The sequence below is a fragment of the Parus major genome, chromosome 4 (genome assembly GCF_001522545.3).
Source record: "Parus major isolate Abel chromosome 4, Parus_major1.1, whole genome shotgun sequence".
NCBI lineage: Eukaryota > Metazoa > Chordata > Aves > Passeriformes > Paridae > Parus > Parus major.
Window position 1 is genome coordinate 25,484,640 of NC_031771.1, and position 18,340 is coordinate 25,502,979.

General features: G+C 43.6%; 2 protein-coding genes across 2 annotated transcripts in view; both read left to right on the top strand.

Annotated features, from left to right (window-relative positions):
- MFHAS1 (malignant fibrous histiocytoma amplified sequence 1) overlaps nt 1-5,159 on the top strand; it is a 35,152-nt gene extending 29,993 nt beyond the window's left edge. The window contains exons 3-4 of the mRNA XM_015625600.3: nt 993-1,432; nt 2,944-5,159. The gene's annotated coding sequence lies outside the window, so the exon portion shown is untranslated. The remainder of the gene's footprint in view (nt 1-992; nt 1,433-2,943) is intronic.
- A 1,966-nt stretch (nt 5,160-7,125) lies between these two features.
- ERI1 (exoribonuclease 1) lies at nt 7,126-17,375 on the top strand. The gene is made up of 7 exons (XM_015625768.3): nt 7,126-7,248; nt 7,926-8,101; nt 10,131-10,341; nt 11,689-11,772; nt 12,427-12,536; nt 13,629-13,743; nt 14,927-17,375. The coding sequence occupies exons 1-7, from the start codon at nt 7,174-7,176 to the stop codon at nt 15,167-15,169; spliced, it is 1,014 nt and encodes a 337-aa protein (XP_015481254.1). The 5' UTR covers nt 7,126-7,173; the 3' UTR covers nt 15,170-17,375.
- The last annotated feature ends 965 nt before the right edge of the window (nt 17,376-18,340 follow it).

Sequence of the window (18,340 nt, forward strand, 5' to 3'; positions counted from 1 at the left end):
CTTTCTTACTACTGCCTTGTGTTTTCCACCACATCCCAAGCCAGCAGGACTCCAGGCTGTGGTGGTGCATGGGGTTGTCCTGTTGTAGGAGTACAGTTATACAATTGTCCTTGTTGAGTTTTCCAGCACTGTTGTTGGTCCAGTCCTCCAGTTGGTGAGGTCCCCCTGGACAGCAGCCCTGCCCTCTTGTGTACCTATAGTCTATATGTACTTCACAGAGTGCAAATGTGCCTGGAAAATAAAGCTGAATTGTGGTGGGGAAAAATGTGGAACAACACTCACAAAAGCAGCCAGTGCCTTGGCTTTTTGATGCATGGGTTTCCCAGAAAAACAGAAATTCTGGTCTGTTGTAATTGGAGCGGCACAAGGGAATTTGATAGGGAGCTTAGACGAGCAGCTGAGTGTCTTGCTGGTGTCTCCTGCTGTGCTGTATGTGAATACTTATTACTTTCACTTTAACATCTTGACAGTAGCTTTAGATGCTGTTCTCTCTGTTCAGTCCCCTCCCATTCCAAAATACCACTCCTGGTAGAGAACAGCTTCAGTGATGGGTGGTTGTTGAGCTGTGTGTGAAGGTGAGGTTGAAGTGTCCACCTTGGGCAGAAAACAAATCTGCTCTGGTACTGAGCCACAGGTCACTGCTGCATGTTGATTTGGTTCTCCTGTGTGTGTCTACTTGGCACAGCACATTTCTAACCTGCAGGTGCCATTTTTGTTGTCCTGTGCTGTCTTCTCTGTGGAGCACAAGGAGGCTATGCCACCTATCCTCCTTGTCCTCTAGCCTGCCTTCCACAATGTCTGTTAATTGTGTCCCAGTTTCACAGTCACTCTGCTGGCAGGAAACTTGTGTTCTCAAAAAGGCCTGTGTTACTTTTACTTTACTTCACACTCCCTATTTAGAAACCTAGAGAAAATCATGTGTCTTAGGTTATTCATCACAAGCACTATGAACCTTGCTATATTATTTTTTTCTTTATCCTTTCCTCTTCCAGATAAACCATCAGTGCTGGTGCCAAAGGTTTTCCACCGGGCAGAATATGGCTGATGCTCTGCAGTGCTCCCATCTTTCCAGCCGTGGAGTTGATGCTGACGGGGATCAATGGGACTTTGGACTTTGGACCGTGAAAGAAATGCTGTGGGGCAGGGGCAGCTCCCAGGTGGGGGCCTCATGGCTGGAGTGGATGAAGTCATCTGGAGGTTGGGGGTGACAAGGCATGAAGGAAAATGATTGCTACAGACGGCAGAGCCGCTGGCCGGAGGGAAAGCACTGGGGATAGGTTTCTGTGGACCCATTGATCACGTGTTGAAAACCCATTTGGATCTCATGATGAATGTAAAAATGTTCTTGGTATCCCATTTAATTCAGACCTGCTTGGAGGAAAGTCTCTTGAAATGAGCTGTAGCGGGATTCCCTGGATTTGTTCCTGGACAAGTGAGTTTTATGGCAGTTGGCCAAGGCTTTGCCGGGGAGTGGGTTGGTACTGTGAAGCCTTTAAAATTGCTCCACCACAAAACAGTTGGCTGTGTCCCATGCAGCAGTCTTGAGCGGAGGCTGGCAGAGAAGCAGGCTGGGAAACGTTTCCTGCCCTGTGTGTTCACATATGTTGTGCCATGAAGTGGTGAGGATGTGCTCTAATCATGCAGGGACAAAAGCAGGGCAGTCAGTGTGCCTCTGGCACATGCTGTTTCTTATCCCTAGTGTTATAATTATCCCTGAACAGCTGCTGGTTTGCCATGTCTGGATGCTTTGGTACTGCCTTTGTGGTACTCTCTATGTATTGTGTCCACTAGAGCACTAAAGTTCTTGGTCATCCTTCTGGAAAGCTGCCCAGTCATCTTTGTGCAGAGATCTGGTGAAGCACTGTGTGGCTGAGAGGTACAAACTGATCCTGATCCCCTTGGGGTGACCCTGGCAGCCATGCTTCATGAGCAGCCATTTTCCCTCTCCAGATGTGGGAAAGGGCAGGCTGAGCACTGGTACCAAAGTTCTGGTTTCTCCCCCAGCTATGTGGCTTTGAGGACTTCTGAGATGTTGCTGTTAGTTTGTGCCCTGCAGCTGAGCCCTGGTAACTGTACTGTGTGAGTCCTGCTCCATGCAAATATTTATTAAGTGTAAATCAATAGGAGGCAGGCATTTCCAGAGCCAGGTTCCTTTCATCAGATGCTGGGGGAGGGCTTCAAGATGAGGGACTTAAAATACTTGTGTTAATGTACAGCTCTTAATTCTTGGGGCTGTGATGGCAGACCTGCAATGGGTGGTACAAGTCAGCAGGCAGTGCCCACCAGGATGTGAGCTGGCCAGGCCTACAACCATTGCAAGACAGTGATGTGTCCTGCTGGGACCTGCTGCTGTTGCACAGATGATATTCCCCTGGTTTCTGATCCTTCATATGCCAGTCTCATGTGCAAGGCTGTAAATCTTCCCTTTGGCAAGAACTTAGTGCTGGGAAAGCAGGGCAGAATCTTCTCCAGCAGGAAATCCAGAGGCCAGGTAGAAGAAATCAAGCCATGTACCTTACTTCAAGGGGAAAAGCTGCCAAATAAAAGCTGGCAGCTCAGTCAGCTTCCTGTCTCTTTGGGGTACTGTTCCAGCTTGGGGAGGGTAGCTTGGGCTCAGATTTCATGTGTTGACCTGCTGCCTCTGGCAATGAACCTTCTTAGGTCAGTGGGAATCATTAATTGATTCTGATTCTGTGTTGCTGTGGATAAATTGGAGACTCAAAATAGTCTGTGGTGGCTGGAGGAGGTGAAAGAGAGATGAGATCTTTGAATGGTGCTCAGGAATAATGCTAGGAAACTCCCTTGTCCTGAGTCCTGCTGCCCATGAAACATACCTGGTACAGGCAGAACTTGTATTAGAGCATTCCCTACTGTCACCTCCTGTGCTGGGCAGTCTTCTCCTCCTGTTTCGCTGCTACTCACCTCTCTTTCCGTTCTCCATAGGAAGAAACTAGTGATTTGTTGCTGTGAAGTTGCGTGGAAACCACATTGTAAAGAAACCACAAACTGGAATCCTTTTCCAGCCGGAGGCCTGTTTCCCAGTGTGCCCATCTGGTCTGGGATGCGTGAGCTTTGAAGGAGTGAGAGGACAGAGCAGACATCATACAGCCTGTTCCTTGGGACCACAGCCCTCCTGCCGGGGTTTGCCACCTCCATGGGAGCATTCCCTGGCCTTTGCAGGCACTCAGGCTGCTGCTGTGCACTGAAGCCATAATGCTGGGAGCGTGGCAGTATGGAGATCAATCTAGTTGGGTCTATTTAATACGAAACGGTGATTGCTCATCCACCCACTGTTTAGTAACTGGTGTAACTGTGTTTTCATCCAAATTTTTTTAATATGCAAAAGCCATTTAATTTTCTATGCAGTTCAGAAACATCTCCCCTTTGCAGTTGCCAGGTGGGAGAGTGATGCAGGAGAACCAAACCAAGCGGCTCATAGTACTTTTGATTTTGCTGTCACTGTTTTAAGGATGCACCCTGGGATCTTCACACAGTGTCCCTTTGCTGAGCTCCTGCCTCAGACCCCACTTAATATCCCTGAGCCCCAGGGATGATGGCCCTGTATTTATGAAGGATCTGTCATTTTTCATGAATCAAGCCACAAGAAAAGAGGGCTTGAATGCAGAGCCCTAACAGCAGATTCCTGAGTTCAGAGTATGTATTATGTTCCTGTTCTTGTCCCTGCTTGGAGAGTTACCAAACTGTTAGAAATCACTAAGGCCTCGGTGGAGCACTCTGCAGCCTTTACTGAAGATGTATTATAAAGAGGTGAGAAAGGACTGGGGCATCAGCTGTCTCCCTGTGGAGCTGACAAGGAATTTAACTCCTCTGGAATAGGAGGAGAATCTCCTGGTTACTCTATCTCCTAGATGCCTACTTCACTCAAGATGATTGTACTGGTTTTGCTTTTTGGTTTGCAGACCCCTTGCTTGACCAGTTTTTGATTTCCTGCTGAAACTGGTTCAGACAGGTTTGGAAGCAGAGCCTAGTGAGCTTTGAACTCCAGGACTTTCAGCAGATGGAAGATGTCCTGGAGTACCTTGTGTAACACTCTGAAGAAAAACCTGGGATTCAAACCTGCATCCGTCCAAGTGAAACTCCCAGGATAGCAGCTTTGCCTTCTTCTGGGTCTGTGTAATGTAAGGAATTGCATGTCCCTAAGCAGCATACAAATATGTAGAGGTGAGTGGGAGTAAGCCCAAAGGGTGATACTGCACATCTAGGTAATTTTAGGGCTTACAGGAGTACTTGGAGACTTCTGGCAGCTGCAGAGGGTCCTGGGTGATGGGACACCTCTGTTTTAACTGTGCTATAAGCAAAAACGTCAGAGAAGATTGTTTCCAGTCTGCCACAAGGCCAGGGTGCCTTTGACTAGTCTCCTTTCATGGCAGTGCTTTTTTTTCTGCATTGTCTCTGCTCTGAGCTTGGGGAATTCAGCTCTAAAAGGTTAAACTGAAATAGAGCCTAGTTTGGGATTTACCCTGCCTTATGGTCTTTCAGATCAGATGAAAGAGACGGGGGGCTGCAGAAGCATGGGTCATCTCCCTTGCAGCATCCCCCATGCCACAGTTTCATGGTGGCTGTAAAAACTCAGTAGTGTATTTGGGTGCTGCTTTCCCAGGAACTCAAGATGTGCTTGGCTGTGCTGTAGCACTGGAGCTTACGTGGGGTCCCTGTTCTCTTCCCCATTGTACCCCTGAGGCAGTTAAAATTTGTCAAAGCAGTTGAGGCTCCTCACTGTGAGGAGTTAGATACGGTTGTGTCAAAGGGAACTGCAAATGTTACTTAGGAACTCACTAAGTGAGATGAAAATCCACTGGCTCACTCATGCAGAGCCAGATCCCGGAGCTCAGTTCCTCTCGTGCCCTTTGGATAGGATCTTGGGCTGGCATCCTTGGAACAGCAGTGCCGGGAAGTGGAGATGCTGCACTGCAGTAAGCACAAGAAGAGGCGAGCAAGTGGGCCTCAGTGTAGCACTCATCACACGCTTCATGGCTCAGTTCATGGACTGTAATTGCAGGTATTCATATAATCTACATCACTGGGCAGGACTCTGCGCACACACACATGCATGCCCAGACATACATGCACCACACCCACACTCGCCCACACATCCTCGCCAAAATAACTGAAAATAAAAGTGATCTCAATCTCCAGGAGAGTCCTGGCTGTGTGATTTGTTTTTCCTCCTGCAGTGCCTCCTTGGCCTCTAGCTCTGGAAGGGTCTGCACCTAGCTGTAGATCTGTGCTGTAGCAAAGTCACAAAGAGATTTGCCACTGAGTGAATATATGAGCATGGAGACCCTTATTTAGTATCTGTGAACCACTGCCCATTCTAGCAAGGCAGGTGATTTCTGGGAAACAGCTTTTTTCCCCACTGCCTTTTAAGGTATTTTTTTGGTTTGTGAGGCCAGCTCAGTGGTTCTCATTGGTAATGTTGTTCGCATTCATGGAAAGGTTGGTTCCCTGCTCATGTTCAGAGCAGGTTTTGGAGGCAGAGTTGTAAGGTAGGCAGTCCTCTGCTTGGCAGGAGGGGCATTTGTGGCAGCACCAGGAGGATGAATTAAAAATGGGAGCAAATCCCTTCCCACTGCTGCAGTTTAACCCCCTCTGGAAACTAAGCATCATCCCAGCTGCTCACTCACCACCACCTCCAGGTGGGATGGAAAATAGGAAAAAAAGTAAAACCCATGGGTTAAGAGCAGTTTAGTAATGGAAGTAAATATAATAATACTAATGATAGTAACTGCAATGAAAGAGAGAGGAAGAAAACCCAAAAAAGATGAGTGACGCACAATACAGTTGCTGACCATTCACTGATGCCTAGCCCCCCTCCCCCAGTGATGGGGGATGAGCATCAGCAAATCCCAGTCAACTCCTCCTCCTCCTCCCCTCTATTTGTATACTGGGCACAATATTCCATGGTATGGAATATCCTTTGCCCAGTTCAGGTCAGCCGGCTGTCCTGACTGTGCTTCCTTCCAGCATGTGCACTTTCTCACTGGCCAAGTATGAGAAACTGAAAGGACTTGACTTAGAGTGAGCACTTCTGAGCAAAAACTAAATCATCAGTGTATTATCCACAATATCCTCATTAAATTAAAAATCCCACAGCTCTGCAGCAGCCTCTAAGAAAGCGAACTATCCCAGCCAAAACCAGGACGTGCGCATAGCCCCAAGCACTTGTGCATGGTCTCACATCTGTCATCACTCAGTGTGGAGAAGATGAGATGGACCTCTGTGGCACACCCACTGAGGATGGCAAATGCTGCACAGCAGGTCCAGGGATGTCAGCATCTGCAAGGAGGTGCTGGTGTGCCAGAGTGGCACGGGAGGCCCGACTGGGGGTGGGTGCAGGGGGCTGAGGCATAACAGAGCAGAGAGGAGATTCTGGGCTGTTTAGTTTCTGCCAGATGTGGAAGTACTGGTATGGTTGCATTATTTGCCAGTACATATCTACCTCCATCACTGAGGGATACTGGAGTGCATTTCAGGACTGTGGGAAGCACCAGTGGAAAATAAACTGACACGTGATGAACAGAGGCTTCATCACTTTGCCTTCACCTCCTGGCTAAGAAGATCCAGAGAGCTTTACATGTCTTGTGCCACCCACCTCACCCTGTTTGTTGACTGTGGATTGAGGGATATGGGGAATAACAGGCACGGCAGATTCCCTGGCAGGAAGGGGCTCGTGGCTGTGACCTGGCACCCAACAAGGCACAGGTGTCCCAGACCCGTGTTTCGGGTGCTCTGAGCAAAGTCAGTGCCATAAGAAGGAGGACGGAGGCATCAATGAGGTGCCTGCCCAGTGTGTGTTTCCCGTAACACGGAGAGAGTTTCCAGAGAGCTGCCGTGACCCAAAGCGCGGGGGGCCTGCAGGGCAGAAGCCCGGGAGGGCTGAGGCAGGCGCAGGAGGCGGCGGTGCCGCCGCAGAGGGGCAGGGCGGAGGGCTGCCGGGACAGCCGGGGGTGTGACAGGACGTGCCCACCGCAGCGTTTGATACCAGGGAAGGCGAGGCCGGGAGCCGCAGGCGGAGCTGCCCGTGTCTCACGGAGCGGCAGCAGCGCGGCGGCGGCGGTGGCAGGGCCGCTGCTCCGCCCAGGGGCGGGCTCCGCGCTCTCCCGCCCCCGACGGGCCGCCGTCCCCGCCGCCGTTCCCGCCGCCGCCGCCGCCATGGAGGAGCAGAAAGAGAACCGCCCGCAGACCGCCCGGGATGAGGCGGCGGCCGCTCCCGCAGCCTGCCCGCCGGTGAGTGCGCGGGGCGGTGCGGCCGGGCGGTGCCGGCCCGAGGCCGCGGCCCCGCTCCCGCTCGTCCTGGGCTGCTCGGCTGCCCGCCCGCCTCGGGCCTCGGTCCTGCCCGGCCCTGCCGGGGCTCGCCCTCCCGAGTGGCGCCGCCGGTGCCGCGGGCCCGCCCGAGGCCGCGCCGTGTGCGCGCCCCATGAAGGCCGCAAGTAGCGGTCGGGAGCCGAAGTGCCCGTAGTTCTCCCTGCTGGTTTATTGCTTTGTTTATCTTGCACTTACTGGGCACCGGCCCGCGTGTCCCAGTCCGTGTGGATTCTGGTTAATTCAAGCATCGAGAGAAATCTCGCTGTTCGTGAAGGCTCTGCCCGTTTGCACCAGAGAACTCTTTCTGTTGAGATCAGGATGCGTGTCCAAGTTCTGTCACCAAAAGCTGCTGTTCGACATGGCTCAAGACACGTACATTAGCATCCCTTTATTCTGTTTGTTGCTGTTTAGGAAAAGAGTGTTTCAGAGCAGGCTTCAGTATTGATTCTCTTACCTTATTTATAAGCTAGTTCATTCAGTTTGATCACAGGTGTAACAGTGTGATGCTTTACTGCGTTCTGGTGCCAAAACGATCTGTGCAATGCTCAAGCATCTTGTTTTGACCTTCTTAACCGACTTCTGATTTCTCTTTCTTCTAGGGTAGGCAACCTTGTAGGATCAGTGATCAAGAAACTAATGACAAAACTTCTGCTGCCAGTTCAAATGACTTCAGTGATCCGATTTACAAAGAAATTGCTATAACTAATGGTTATATCAACAGAATGACCAGAGAAGAGCTCAGAAGTAAACTCGCAGAGTTCAAGCTTGAAACCAGGTTATTTGGAAACATGTTGATTTATCTTTGAGAGCAGTAGAGTCAGGAGGGATGATTATTTTAAATTTTAAAAACTCAGCACAAAGTGAAAAGCAGACACAGCACCAGACACCAATTGTTTTATGTGCAATCTTGTAGCGGCTTTTGTTGCAGGATTAATGCATACTGCTTAATGTGTGCTGGCTCAACTGGCAACCCAAAGAAATGAAAGAATACATAAATGTAAGGTACTTCTCATCGCTTTTTGGTCAAGGGGGAAAGAAGAACTGCAGTGGTTCTCAGGTGGTGCTGCAGACTTTCATCCTATAGCAACTTGCTTCAGAATATCCATATTTTTTTACTGTACTAGTACAGATTTGATACTTGCTACAGACTCTGGTGATGGGGCTCCGCATTTAATCAATGCAGAGGATAAGTACCTTTAGATGAAGAGTTTGCTACTCTGAATACACGTGTTAGGAAAATGTGAAAAATTTATCTATTATAAACTGGATTTGTGCTCACTGGGGCAGAGGCAAGGGGGTATAGTGTAGTTCCTGCTGTACTGGAAACGACCTGCAAGACTAATAATTCTGTGACCAGGCAAACTTGAGCTATTGTGAAGAAGGTCAGCTGAGAAAAATAAAGTGTGTTTCTGTAGGCAGCAGGAATGAGGAAGTAGTGGTGGGGAGTTTGTTGGTTAAATTAATTTAGTGCCTCATGAGGAAAACATCACTACTTGAGAAAATTTTTGGTAAAACATTAGATTTCTATAGCTGTTTAGCAGTTGTTCTGATTTAGAAAATGAAAGCAGAATTCAGTTTATGATGTATTTGTGGCATCTATTTGAGTTATTTTAGTTGTAAATGCTGAAAGCTTAAAATTTCTCTTTTACCCAAGCTAGGCTATTTTTGTCAATATATTCAAATAAGTCAAGTCAGAATATGTCTTACCTGTAAAAAAATGGTGCATCAGTTCTAATGTAGAGAATTGAGCAGATTATCACAGAATGTCCTTTCCTATTTTCAAATTTTTTTATAAGTTTGGTGAAGAAAGAGGTAATTTCGCCCTCCATCAGCTCCCATACTGTCTCAGCTTTTAATGAACTGGTCATTGACTTAAACTAGATAAATAAACCAGAGTGAAGATGAGTTATCTCTGCAGAAGCAGCTGATGTTCTCAAATGCATGTTTACTAGTTTGATTTTAGTTCTTTGTGGATCAGTGGGCTGCTTTTCTGATAATACCATTTGATACGTGTATCTCTTACAGCTTCTCTGATTTCATTTGCAATGAATAATTTTGAAAATAACTTCCTTGGAAGGGGAAATTATCCTCATTTATTCAGCTCTGGTTTTGGTACATGGCAGTACTGGCATATGCACTTATACATTATAATGTTTGTATTAAAAGGATAGAGTAAGTTACTTTAATTGCTTGCTATGTGAATTTATTTGTAACGTCCTGAAAAGCAGGACCTTGACCAGGAGGATTTTCTGACAACTGAAATCTCAAATACTTTGAGTGAATCAAGCTCAATTTTAAATTTAAATTGAGAAAAATGTAAAATGTGGACATTTAAGATGGATTCTGTGTTATCTATGCCACTGATGCAGAAAGGCTTCAGGCATGAATCACCTCATATAGAGGGCACAGGGGAATAAGGTGAAGCAGTACATCTTCCAGGGCCAGAGGTCAACCAGGAGTAACCTACAAAGATTGGAGCTTTGGAAAGGCTTTGGATGCCAAGTCTTGCTGATGTAGCAGTGACTACAGAGTGTCTCTGTGCCGTGCTTCCCAGTCTGTCCCTGGTATTGTATTGTGGGGGGTATCACAGCTTCGGTGATATCCCAGAAAATGAGATATAATTTAGGGTAGATAATGGGGATAATGCTCCTCTATGATAAAATGGAATTCAGATTTCACAGGTGCTGGTGTTCAAAATGAGGTTGTTAAATATTGAACTTCCAGATGTTAAATATAGCTTCAGTTTTTAACAATTAAATAATTAAACAAGAGTCTGATCTTTGTCCCTTTTCCTATTTCTTTAGAGGAGTGAAAGATGTACTGAAAAAGAGATTGAAAAACTATTATAAGAAACAGAAGCTGATGCAGAAGGAGCACATTAGTGGAGACAACTGCTATGACTACATCTGTGTTGTTGACTTTGAAGCAACATGTGAAGAAGGAAACCCACCTGAATTTGTACATGAAATAATTGAATTTCCTGTTGTCTTAGTAAACACACGTACCCTGGAAATAGTAAGTGATCTAATGACTGTGTTGGTGTGCTGTTCTTGGAAGTAACTTGTTTGCATCAGAAAGTATAGATTCGTTTTTAAGCAGATGTTGAACTTCATTAAAAACAGCATACTTTTTTTTCATAAAGGCTTACCCTCTGTGCCCCTTAAGTACAAACAAAACTTTCTCCTCTGAAACCGTTTTCCAAATGATCATCCCAGTAGATCATTCTCCTGCAGTCAATTCCCTGTATTGATAGGAGTTTCTCAGTTGTCCATGTGTGTTCCCACCTGCCCTTTCTTTCCCTGCTTTAAGGCCCACAAATCTATTTCTAGGACTCAAGGGGTTCATCACAATCAAAAAATTATCAATTTCTGTGGTGGTGTGTGAGGCAGTGTAGAAGACACTAATGCAGAAGTCTAGAAAGTGAGATTGAGTGAACTCCACTTCTTGTCAGGCTCAGCTGTTTCCACATTGTACCCAGCAGACTGACAGCTGTGTAACCCAATTTTAGACATATATAGCAGGCATTTGGTTGCCTCGAGTGCTCTGTTCCAGTACAGCTTTCTTTTAGGATAAACTACCTGCTGCTTAACTGAAATTGAGTGACCCATTGAAAAAGAGGATGTGCACACACCTCTGACTGATGGTTCATGTATGAAAACCTCTTAATGGGAAGAGGATTTTCAGTAATCATTGTGACGCTACAATAAAGTGTAGCTGCATGTATGACTTAACTGCAGAAAAAGGATTGTGCAGATTACCAGGATTGTTTTTATTGCTCTTAGAGTGTCTTTTTTGTCTGTCCAAAAGGTTTTGTGTAACAGCAGGGATTTGGGGCTTTCTTTTTTCTATGAAATTGCCTTCAGTCTTCACTCTTGTATTGCTCAGCTTTCCAGAGTGAGATTTTGTTTGCCTGGCTGGCATCCAGAGGTGTAGGACTTGCCTGAAGCTTCTGAGGTGTGCGGCTGGTTGCTTTCTTTGAACTGCAGGTGAACCTTTAGAGATACCACCTAAAAAACATAAGGCTTTTCTCATGCCTTTCACTTCTTCTTACCTGCCCCTCACTCTTCCCAAATTCTCTGCTTTTTTGCAATCTGTCCTTTTTCCCTCTTAAATCCACATTCCCACTCTTTGGTGCCTAGTGGCTGAGAGGAAGGCCATGTTCTGCTTGGGAAGCTCTCTATCCTGTTAGGAATCTGACGATGGCCAGTCAGGAGGCTCATACTGGCTCAGGAGGTGCACACTCCTTTTTGCCTGCAGCAGGACAAGTAGCTGCTGTTGCCTTTGGGCTGCAGGCGAGCCAGAGAAGTTGCCTTGCAGGCTGCATAGTGTGCTACAGCTGAGTGATCGATTCTCCTGTTACAGGAGGATACCTTTCAGCAATACGTGAAGCCAGAGATTAATCCCAAGCTTTCAGACTTCTGCATCAGTCTGACAGGAATAACCCAGGTAATTTGCACTTTTGTTTCTTCAGGGAGAAATAGGTAAAAAAAGGGATGTGGTGTTGATGTTTTCAGACTGGTAACCTTAAATGCTAGTCCCTCATGGTTATTTTTCTGTAAGGCCTATTCTCTTAATCCTTGTTTTTTCCCCTCTTCCAATTATCACAGAGCTGATTTCACTAAATTGGTCATTTTGTGGGGAAAAGTATTCTCTTTTTAATTCATGTGGAGAAATTTAATCTTTAGTAGAGCAAAGCACCTTTTGAATTGCATCAGTTTCTCTCCTAAGATCTTTATTCTGAAGAGTTTAGAGTCTTAGGATGGCAATGGCTTGTGACAAGTGACTTAAGATGGAGCCTGGGAAACAACCTCAAAGGTTTTAATCCAAGTTCAACTGCTGTCTAACCTTGTTACCTTTACAGAAGCTATTAGGAGGTTGGCTCTTGTAGTGGTGCTTTTGTGGTGCTATTTTTTCAGTATAGAAGAACCTGTCCAGTCATCTGTTAACATGTAATCTGCTTTTGTAAAGATTTTGATGAAGCCAACTTTTTAATTGCCCATACCAATACAATTTATACATTTAATGCTGAGAGGTTTTTTTCTGAAAAAGTTTTCCTTACTTTGTTGGTTTTTGTTTTGTTTTATTTTGTTTTTCTCTAAGGACATTGTTGATAAAGCTGATATTTTTCCTCAAGTTCTGCAGAATGTCATAGACTGGATGAGACAACGAGAACTGGGAACAAAGTACAGCTATTGCATGTTGACCGATGGGTATGTCCTTATGCAGCCTTCAGCACAATCTAAAACTGCAAAACCATGTTTAATATTCATGAGAGAATTGCTGAGATGGATCAGGACACTGCCATTTTGCTGGTTTTATTTTAATTGAAGCTTTTTGTAAAATTGGTAAAGCTGAACTGAACTATTCAAAATTCAAACTATTCAAAATGAAGCTTAAATCCATCAGATGGCGCCGTTTCTTTCCTTGTGGTCTGTATGCAACAGAGTGATGCTGAAGACTTTGTTGTTGCTGTAATTCTCCATTTATATCTAGCACACAATACCTGAAAATAACACTCTGCAATTTTTAATTTTTAACCTGTAATTACATTGCTATCTTTGGAAGCAACAGTGAATTTAAAAAAAGAAAATCCTGAAGCAAAGCTGATGCAAGACTGGTTATATTACTGGGCTTAAATGTCTCTGGAATTCCCCTTGAGAGGAATCCCCTCAGTGAAACTCCTTAAGGAAAATAGGTGCATCGAAATCTCTGTTGTATAGGTAAGACTGCATAGATAGCTAGAAGAGATGGGGGAAAAAAAGCTTTACTTTAGCTTGCAGCTTACAAACTTACTGGGGTGGTTCCCTTCAGGAAGGCAGGCTGATAAATAAATAAAATTATAATTTCTTCATATTTTCATAGAGATCTGGTTTCTCATAAAACTAGGTGCAGTCTAGTTTCAATAACCTGCCTGAAGTAGAGAGATAAATGCATACCCAAATAATCAGGAAGATTTAAGGTGTTGCTTTCTTCCCCAAAGATCATGTAAGCATCTAGTTTATTGGCAGTTTTCAATGTTGATGTGGTAGGTAGAGTAGTTGGTGTGCTATTTTTTGTCTTAACCATTTTGGACCTGAAACCATCCTGGTGAAAGTCTTGCTCCTGGACAGTATTTTTTTCCCCAGTATTAAGAAATTCATATTAAAAAAATCTTTACCATTAACTATAGCAAACGAGCTTTTCGTAAATTGTTTTCCTTCTGCTGATCACCAGAGACAAGACAGCTTTTAGTTCCACAGCTGTGCAATATGTAGAACACAGGATTATATATGACTAATGTTTTCCTCTTTTGACTTTCTAAGATCTTGGGATATGAGTAAATTTTTGAACATCCAGTGCCGTATTAGCCGTATCAAATACCCTTCTTTTGCCAAAAAGTGGATCAATATTCGCAAATCATATGGGAATTTCTACAAGGTTTGTACAAATTGCTGTTTCTTTATGGGAAAATTTGGTTTAAAAGTCTTGTTGTGCTTGTCATCTCTACTTGTGTAAAATTACAGTACAACTAGTTGCCTGGTGCCTGGTTTTCAAGTGTGTTTCATGTGCAGATCTCACTTCACTAATTGAAGATCATATAATCTACTGCATTTTGATTTTAATCTTGTTTTTAAAAGTCAGGTTGTGTTCCTTGAAGGATTATCTAAAAATGTTATACTAGTCGTCTTAGATCGAGTGTATCTTGAAGTAGTTCAGCTGAAAAGACTGTCTTGATTTTTCAATATTTTTTTCCTGTTTTCATGCAATACACTACAAAAATTAATTTTCACCACTACCCTCATATAATCTTGACTTTTGACAGTGTAATGGGGACAGAGAAAGATTAGGATGTATCTACAGTGGAATCAAATTGTCAAGAGAAAGGTAATACCGAGTTCAGTGCTGAACCTAATAGTTGCTTTCTGTCAGACTACTCTAAAATGAGTTATTGGAGATTCTAACAAATTCCCAATCAGTCTACACTAAATTACTTTTTTTGAAAGGGATTTCAGCCTAGCTAATGGTCTTATTTTGAAGGGCTTTTTCATACTAAATGTAACCTCTAGATAAAAGAGAGATTGACATTTAATACGGGAAGAGCTTTACTTTGTGTTGGGCAAATATTACAGGGTTGCTGTAGGTGTTGCTGATCAGGTCCTGTGAAGGTTGAAGGCATTCAGGAGCTTGATGTCAGTGAGAATGAGAAGCCTGGTTCGTCTTTAATCACTTAGAATTTAAAAGGAAAACCAAACTTGGATTCCCTCTGCAATGCCACTGGGGATGGTAATTTGTTTTTTATAAAGATTGTTAAACTTACCTAGCCCACGGCTTCTACCCCTGCCAGCACAATTGTATCTCAAGCTGGTGCTGGTAAGAGGCTCTTGACATGATCCCAGGTCTAGACAAACTCCTGTTGACTATGTCTCCTCTGTAAAAATGAGTGTCTGTCTCACCAAGGTGCTTTGAAGTTCAGTGGTTAGTGATCTGACAGAAGGCAACATGAAAGTAATAAGTGACTTAAGTTGGCTTAAAATCTGCATGTGTTTCTACTGCCCGTGTTAGATTAAAAAGACTTGGTACTGAACCTAATCCTTGAATGTTACTTGCTTTCTCCCATCAGGTTCCTAGGAACCAGACCAAGTTGGCAATCATGCTTGAAAATCTGGGCATGAATTATGATGGGAGACCTCACAGTGGACTTGATGACTCTAAAAACATTGCAAGGATAGCTATAAGGATGCTGCAGGACGGCTGTGACCTGCGGGTGAATGAGAGAATTCACGGTGGACAGCTGATGACAGTCTCCTCCTCAGTCCCCTTAGAGGGAGCCCCTGCTCCACAGATGCCCCGCTACAGAAACTAGCAGTTCAGGGTTCTGCCTCGGGAGCTGCCCTCAGATACCCGCTAAAGACTCCAGAGCTTATTAAATGGCCACCTCTGCCAGCTTGTCTGCCATGCAGAATCCTAAAGCACCTTAACTAATCATCTCTGTTGAAATAAAGAGGAGCGTGGAAGCTGTTTGTTCTTTGAAGCCTGTTACAGCAGTTTCTTTTTGTACTGATGACTTCTGTTGTTTCCAACTTTGCTAGCAGTGAGGTTGATACCTGGAATCCAGACAAAGGGTTAAGCTTTTAAGAACGTGTCATTTGAACACCTGCTAAGAAGGATTGGGCCTGTGTGCTGCTGTTCCACCTCAGCCTGTGGGCAGTATTTGTTCACTGATGTATTCCAATGATACCTAGCATCTGCTTATTCATTGCACACAAATAAGCCATTCCTGGAAGAACTGAAAGAGCAGTGGTTGGGCTGGCCCTTCCTGATAAGGCACTCTGCTTAGGGTTCCTACCAATTTTTTTGGTTTTTTACAAAGTTTAGGAGAAAGGGGTGTGCATTCATCAGCTCTAAAGCAGTAGAGGAATACTGTTGTTTGGGGTTCTACTTTAAGGAATATGTTTTGCTGCTTCCCCATCAAATGGAAGAGCTGGGTATTGAATAAAAATTTCATTAATGTAGTATGATGGTATTTTTCCTAACCTGTGTTTCAAAAGAGAAGGTTCTGCAGATTTTCACTTTAAGGATCCCATCTCTTATTCCTGCATAGCTGCCCTTCATTTAATGTTGTTTTTAGACACCGTCTGCCATTTGGTCTTAAAAATGAATGAAGTAAAAAGTAAGTTCAAAACATCCCTGGTTGTCAAAATTTCATGCTCTGTGATTATTACATAAAACAAACAAGAAGCTTCTCGTTCATGACTAAAGACATGTTCAGCTATTTTTGGTATCTTCTTGTGCTTCTGCCACCATGAAGCTATGTCTTTATTACAAAGTCTAACCATTAGAAGATTAATATAATTTTATTGTTAAAGGCCACAGCTAATTACTAGGAACTTCTGCTTTCTCCCCAGGCCTCAGATAAGATCATATTCAAAAGAGGCCAAAGTATTAATTTGCTTTGTCTCCATGGGCTGTTACAAAGTGCACCATTAACATGATCAACTTTGCATTAGAATGGCTTGTTCTGAAAAGTGGAATAATGTATTTTGATTGCTCTAAGTTAAGAAAAAAAAAATTGCTATCCCTATATTGCAATTCACCCTTTTTACCACCTACATTCAGGACACAATTAATAAACTTCGTTAAGAACACAGACTAATCAAACTCCTCCAAGCCCCACTTTGCTCCTCTGACTGTTAAATGGCATCAATGGAACTGTGAAAACTTCCATTTTAAATTGATGCTGAATGATTTCCTTTTTGACTCACAGATTTGGACAGCCATAACTGCTTCAGAATGATGTTTTATGGTTTTGGTTTTTTGGGTTTTTTTTTCCCTGAAAGCAGCTAGTTGTTCACTTTTAGAGTATTGTTGAACTTTACTGTTGTTTTTCCTTTTGTAGTCATCCACTTGATGGATTTTCACAAGGTAAAATACAAATCTCTAAATGCTTTCTCCTAAAATACCATTTATCTGTCAGCCTATATTTTGTACAAATTTTTATATACCTGCTTTTCAGTGTAGCAACGGTAGTATCCTCTTTTTCTGAAGTACCACGGTAATCTACTTTTTTTTTTTGTGTGTGTCTGAATTACTGTTGTGCAAGTTTCTGTGACAAAATTGAGTCTAGTTCAGCAGATCTCCCCTGGGCATGGTGGCAGCCAGAGACTTTATCACTGGTCTTTATTTACAGGTCTGGAACCAGGCTCACAGTCAAATGAAAAACTTTTATTTGTTACAGATTATACTATAGGTTGCATAAGAGCTGTTGTAATTGTACGTACAGAGTTGTTTATTTTTGCTAAATAACTTCAAAAAGATATTTTGAGATAAGGGTTAAATAATAATTGTTTTCTGTTTACTGCTTGAGTAGGTTGACATGATTTTATGTATAAGCTGCAGAAATCAGTGGAATCATTCCAGATACTATTTTATCTCTTGAATTAATGTCCAACTGTAAGCTGTAAGTATTTTGACAGAATATATGATTTTGAGATGCAGTGAATTTTAACAATGTTTGCTGATTTGTTTGAAATGTAAACAAACTTATTAAAATAATTTCATATTTTTAAACATGTCAGGTACTGAATTTGGTCTGTAAAGCATGAGATGATTTCAGCAGTCTTGGGGGTCTTGGCATCAGCTGAGGTCATGATTTGTCTTCTCTAGTGGACCAGCAACATTGCCATGGCTGGATGGCTTAAATCCCATGCATGTGACTAGTTCACAACATTCAGTAATGAGATAAATTTTCCTGGATGCTGCATGCCAGGGGGGAAGGAGGCACTTGAGGAAAAAAAAAAATAGTTTGGTGATTTTAACAGTGATGCTGATGTTCAGCCAAACTGTTTTTTCAGGTTCATTTCATTTGTTCATCCAAAGAAGCTTGCTGAGAGCGTCTGCTGTAATGAATATTTTAATTTATTAGAGGAGTCTTCCTATGCTGGAAAAATTAATTGACAACTATGTAAAAAACAATCCAGTCTTTTTTATGCAGAAAAAAGGCATGCAGACATTGATTGCGTTGTTGATCGAGTTAGAGGCTTTGTTCTGTTGTTGCTTTTTATTTCACATTTCAGGAGCTGTACTTGAGCAATTCTACTACTACTGCAGACAGCATTTGTGGAATAGTAGCAACTTTAAACAAAGGGATTGCAGACTAATTTCAACATGAGTGCTTTCAAGTAGATTTCTTAATATATACATTTATATGAACATGAGAGGGATTCACATAATCTTGGGGTTATGTTAGGAAAAAAGGTTCCTCAGGTTAAAGAGCAACAGCCTCTGTCTCTGAGCAAATGGGAAAGAGAGGTCACAACAGTTCATAGCCTCCCATTAACCCCTTGTGAGGTGTGGCTGCAGGGGCCACTCACAGCAGGTCAGCTGTCCAAAGAAACTGCTTTTGCCTGGGCTTGTCTGATAGTAAGATAATTTAATAATTTGGTCTAACAAGGTATTTGTTGTTTCCATATTTTGTTGGAAATTAACATTGCAATGAGGAGGGGGCTGTTCTCAGTAGTGGAAATAAGTAAAAACC

Excerpts from the sequence above, each read along its gene's own strand:
- ERI1 (XM_015625768.3), top strand. The coding sequence starts at position 7,174 with ATGGAGGAGCAGAAAGAGAACCGCCCGCAGACCGCCCGGGATGAGGCG. Across the intron at positions 8,102-10,130 it reads GAGTTCAAGCTTGAAACCAG|AGGAGTGAAAGATGTACTGA; the intron begins GTTATTTGGAAA and ends CTATTTCTTTAG. Across the intron at positions 13,744-14,926 it reads CATATGGGAATTTCTACAAG|GTTCCTAGGAACCAGACCAA; the intron begins GTTTGTACAAAT and ends TTCTCCCATCAG.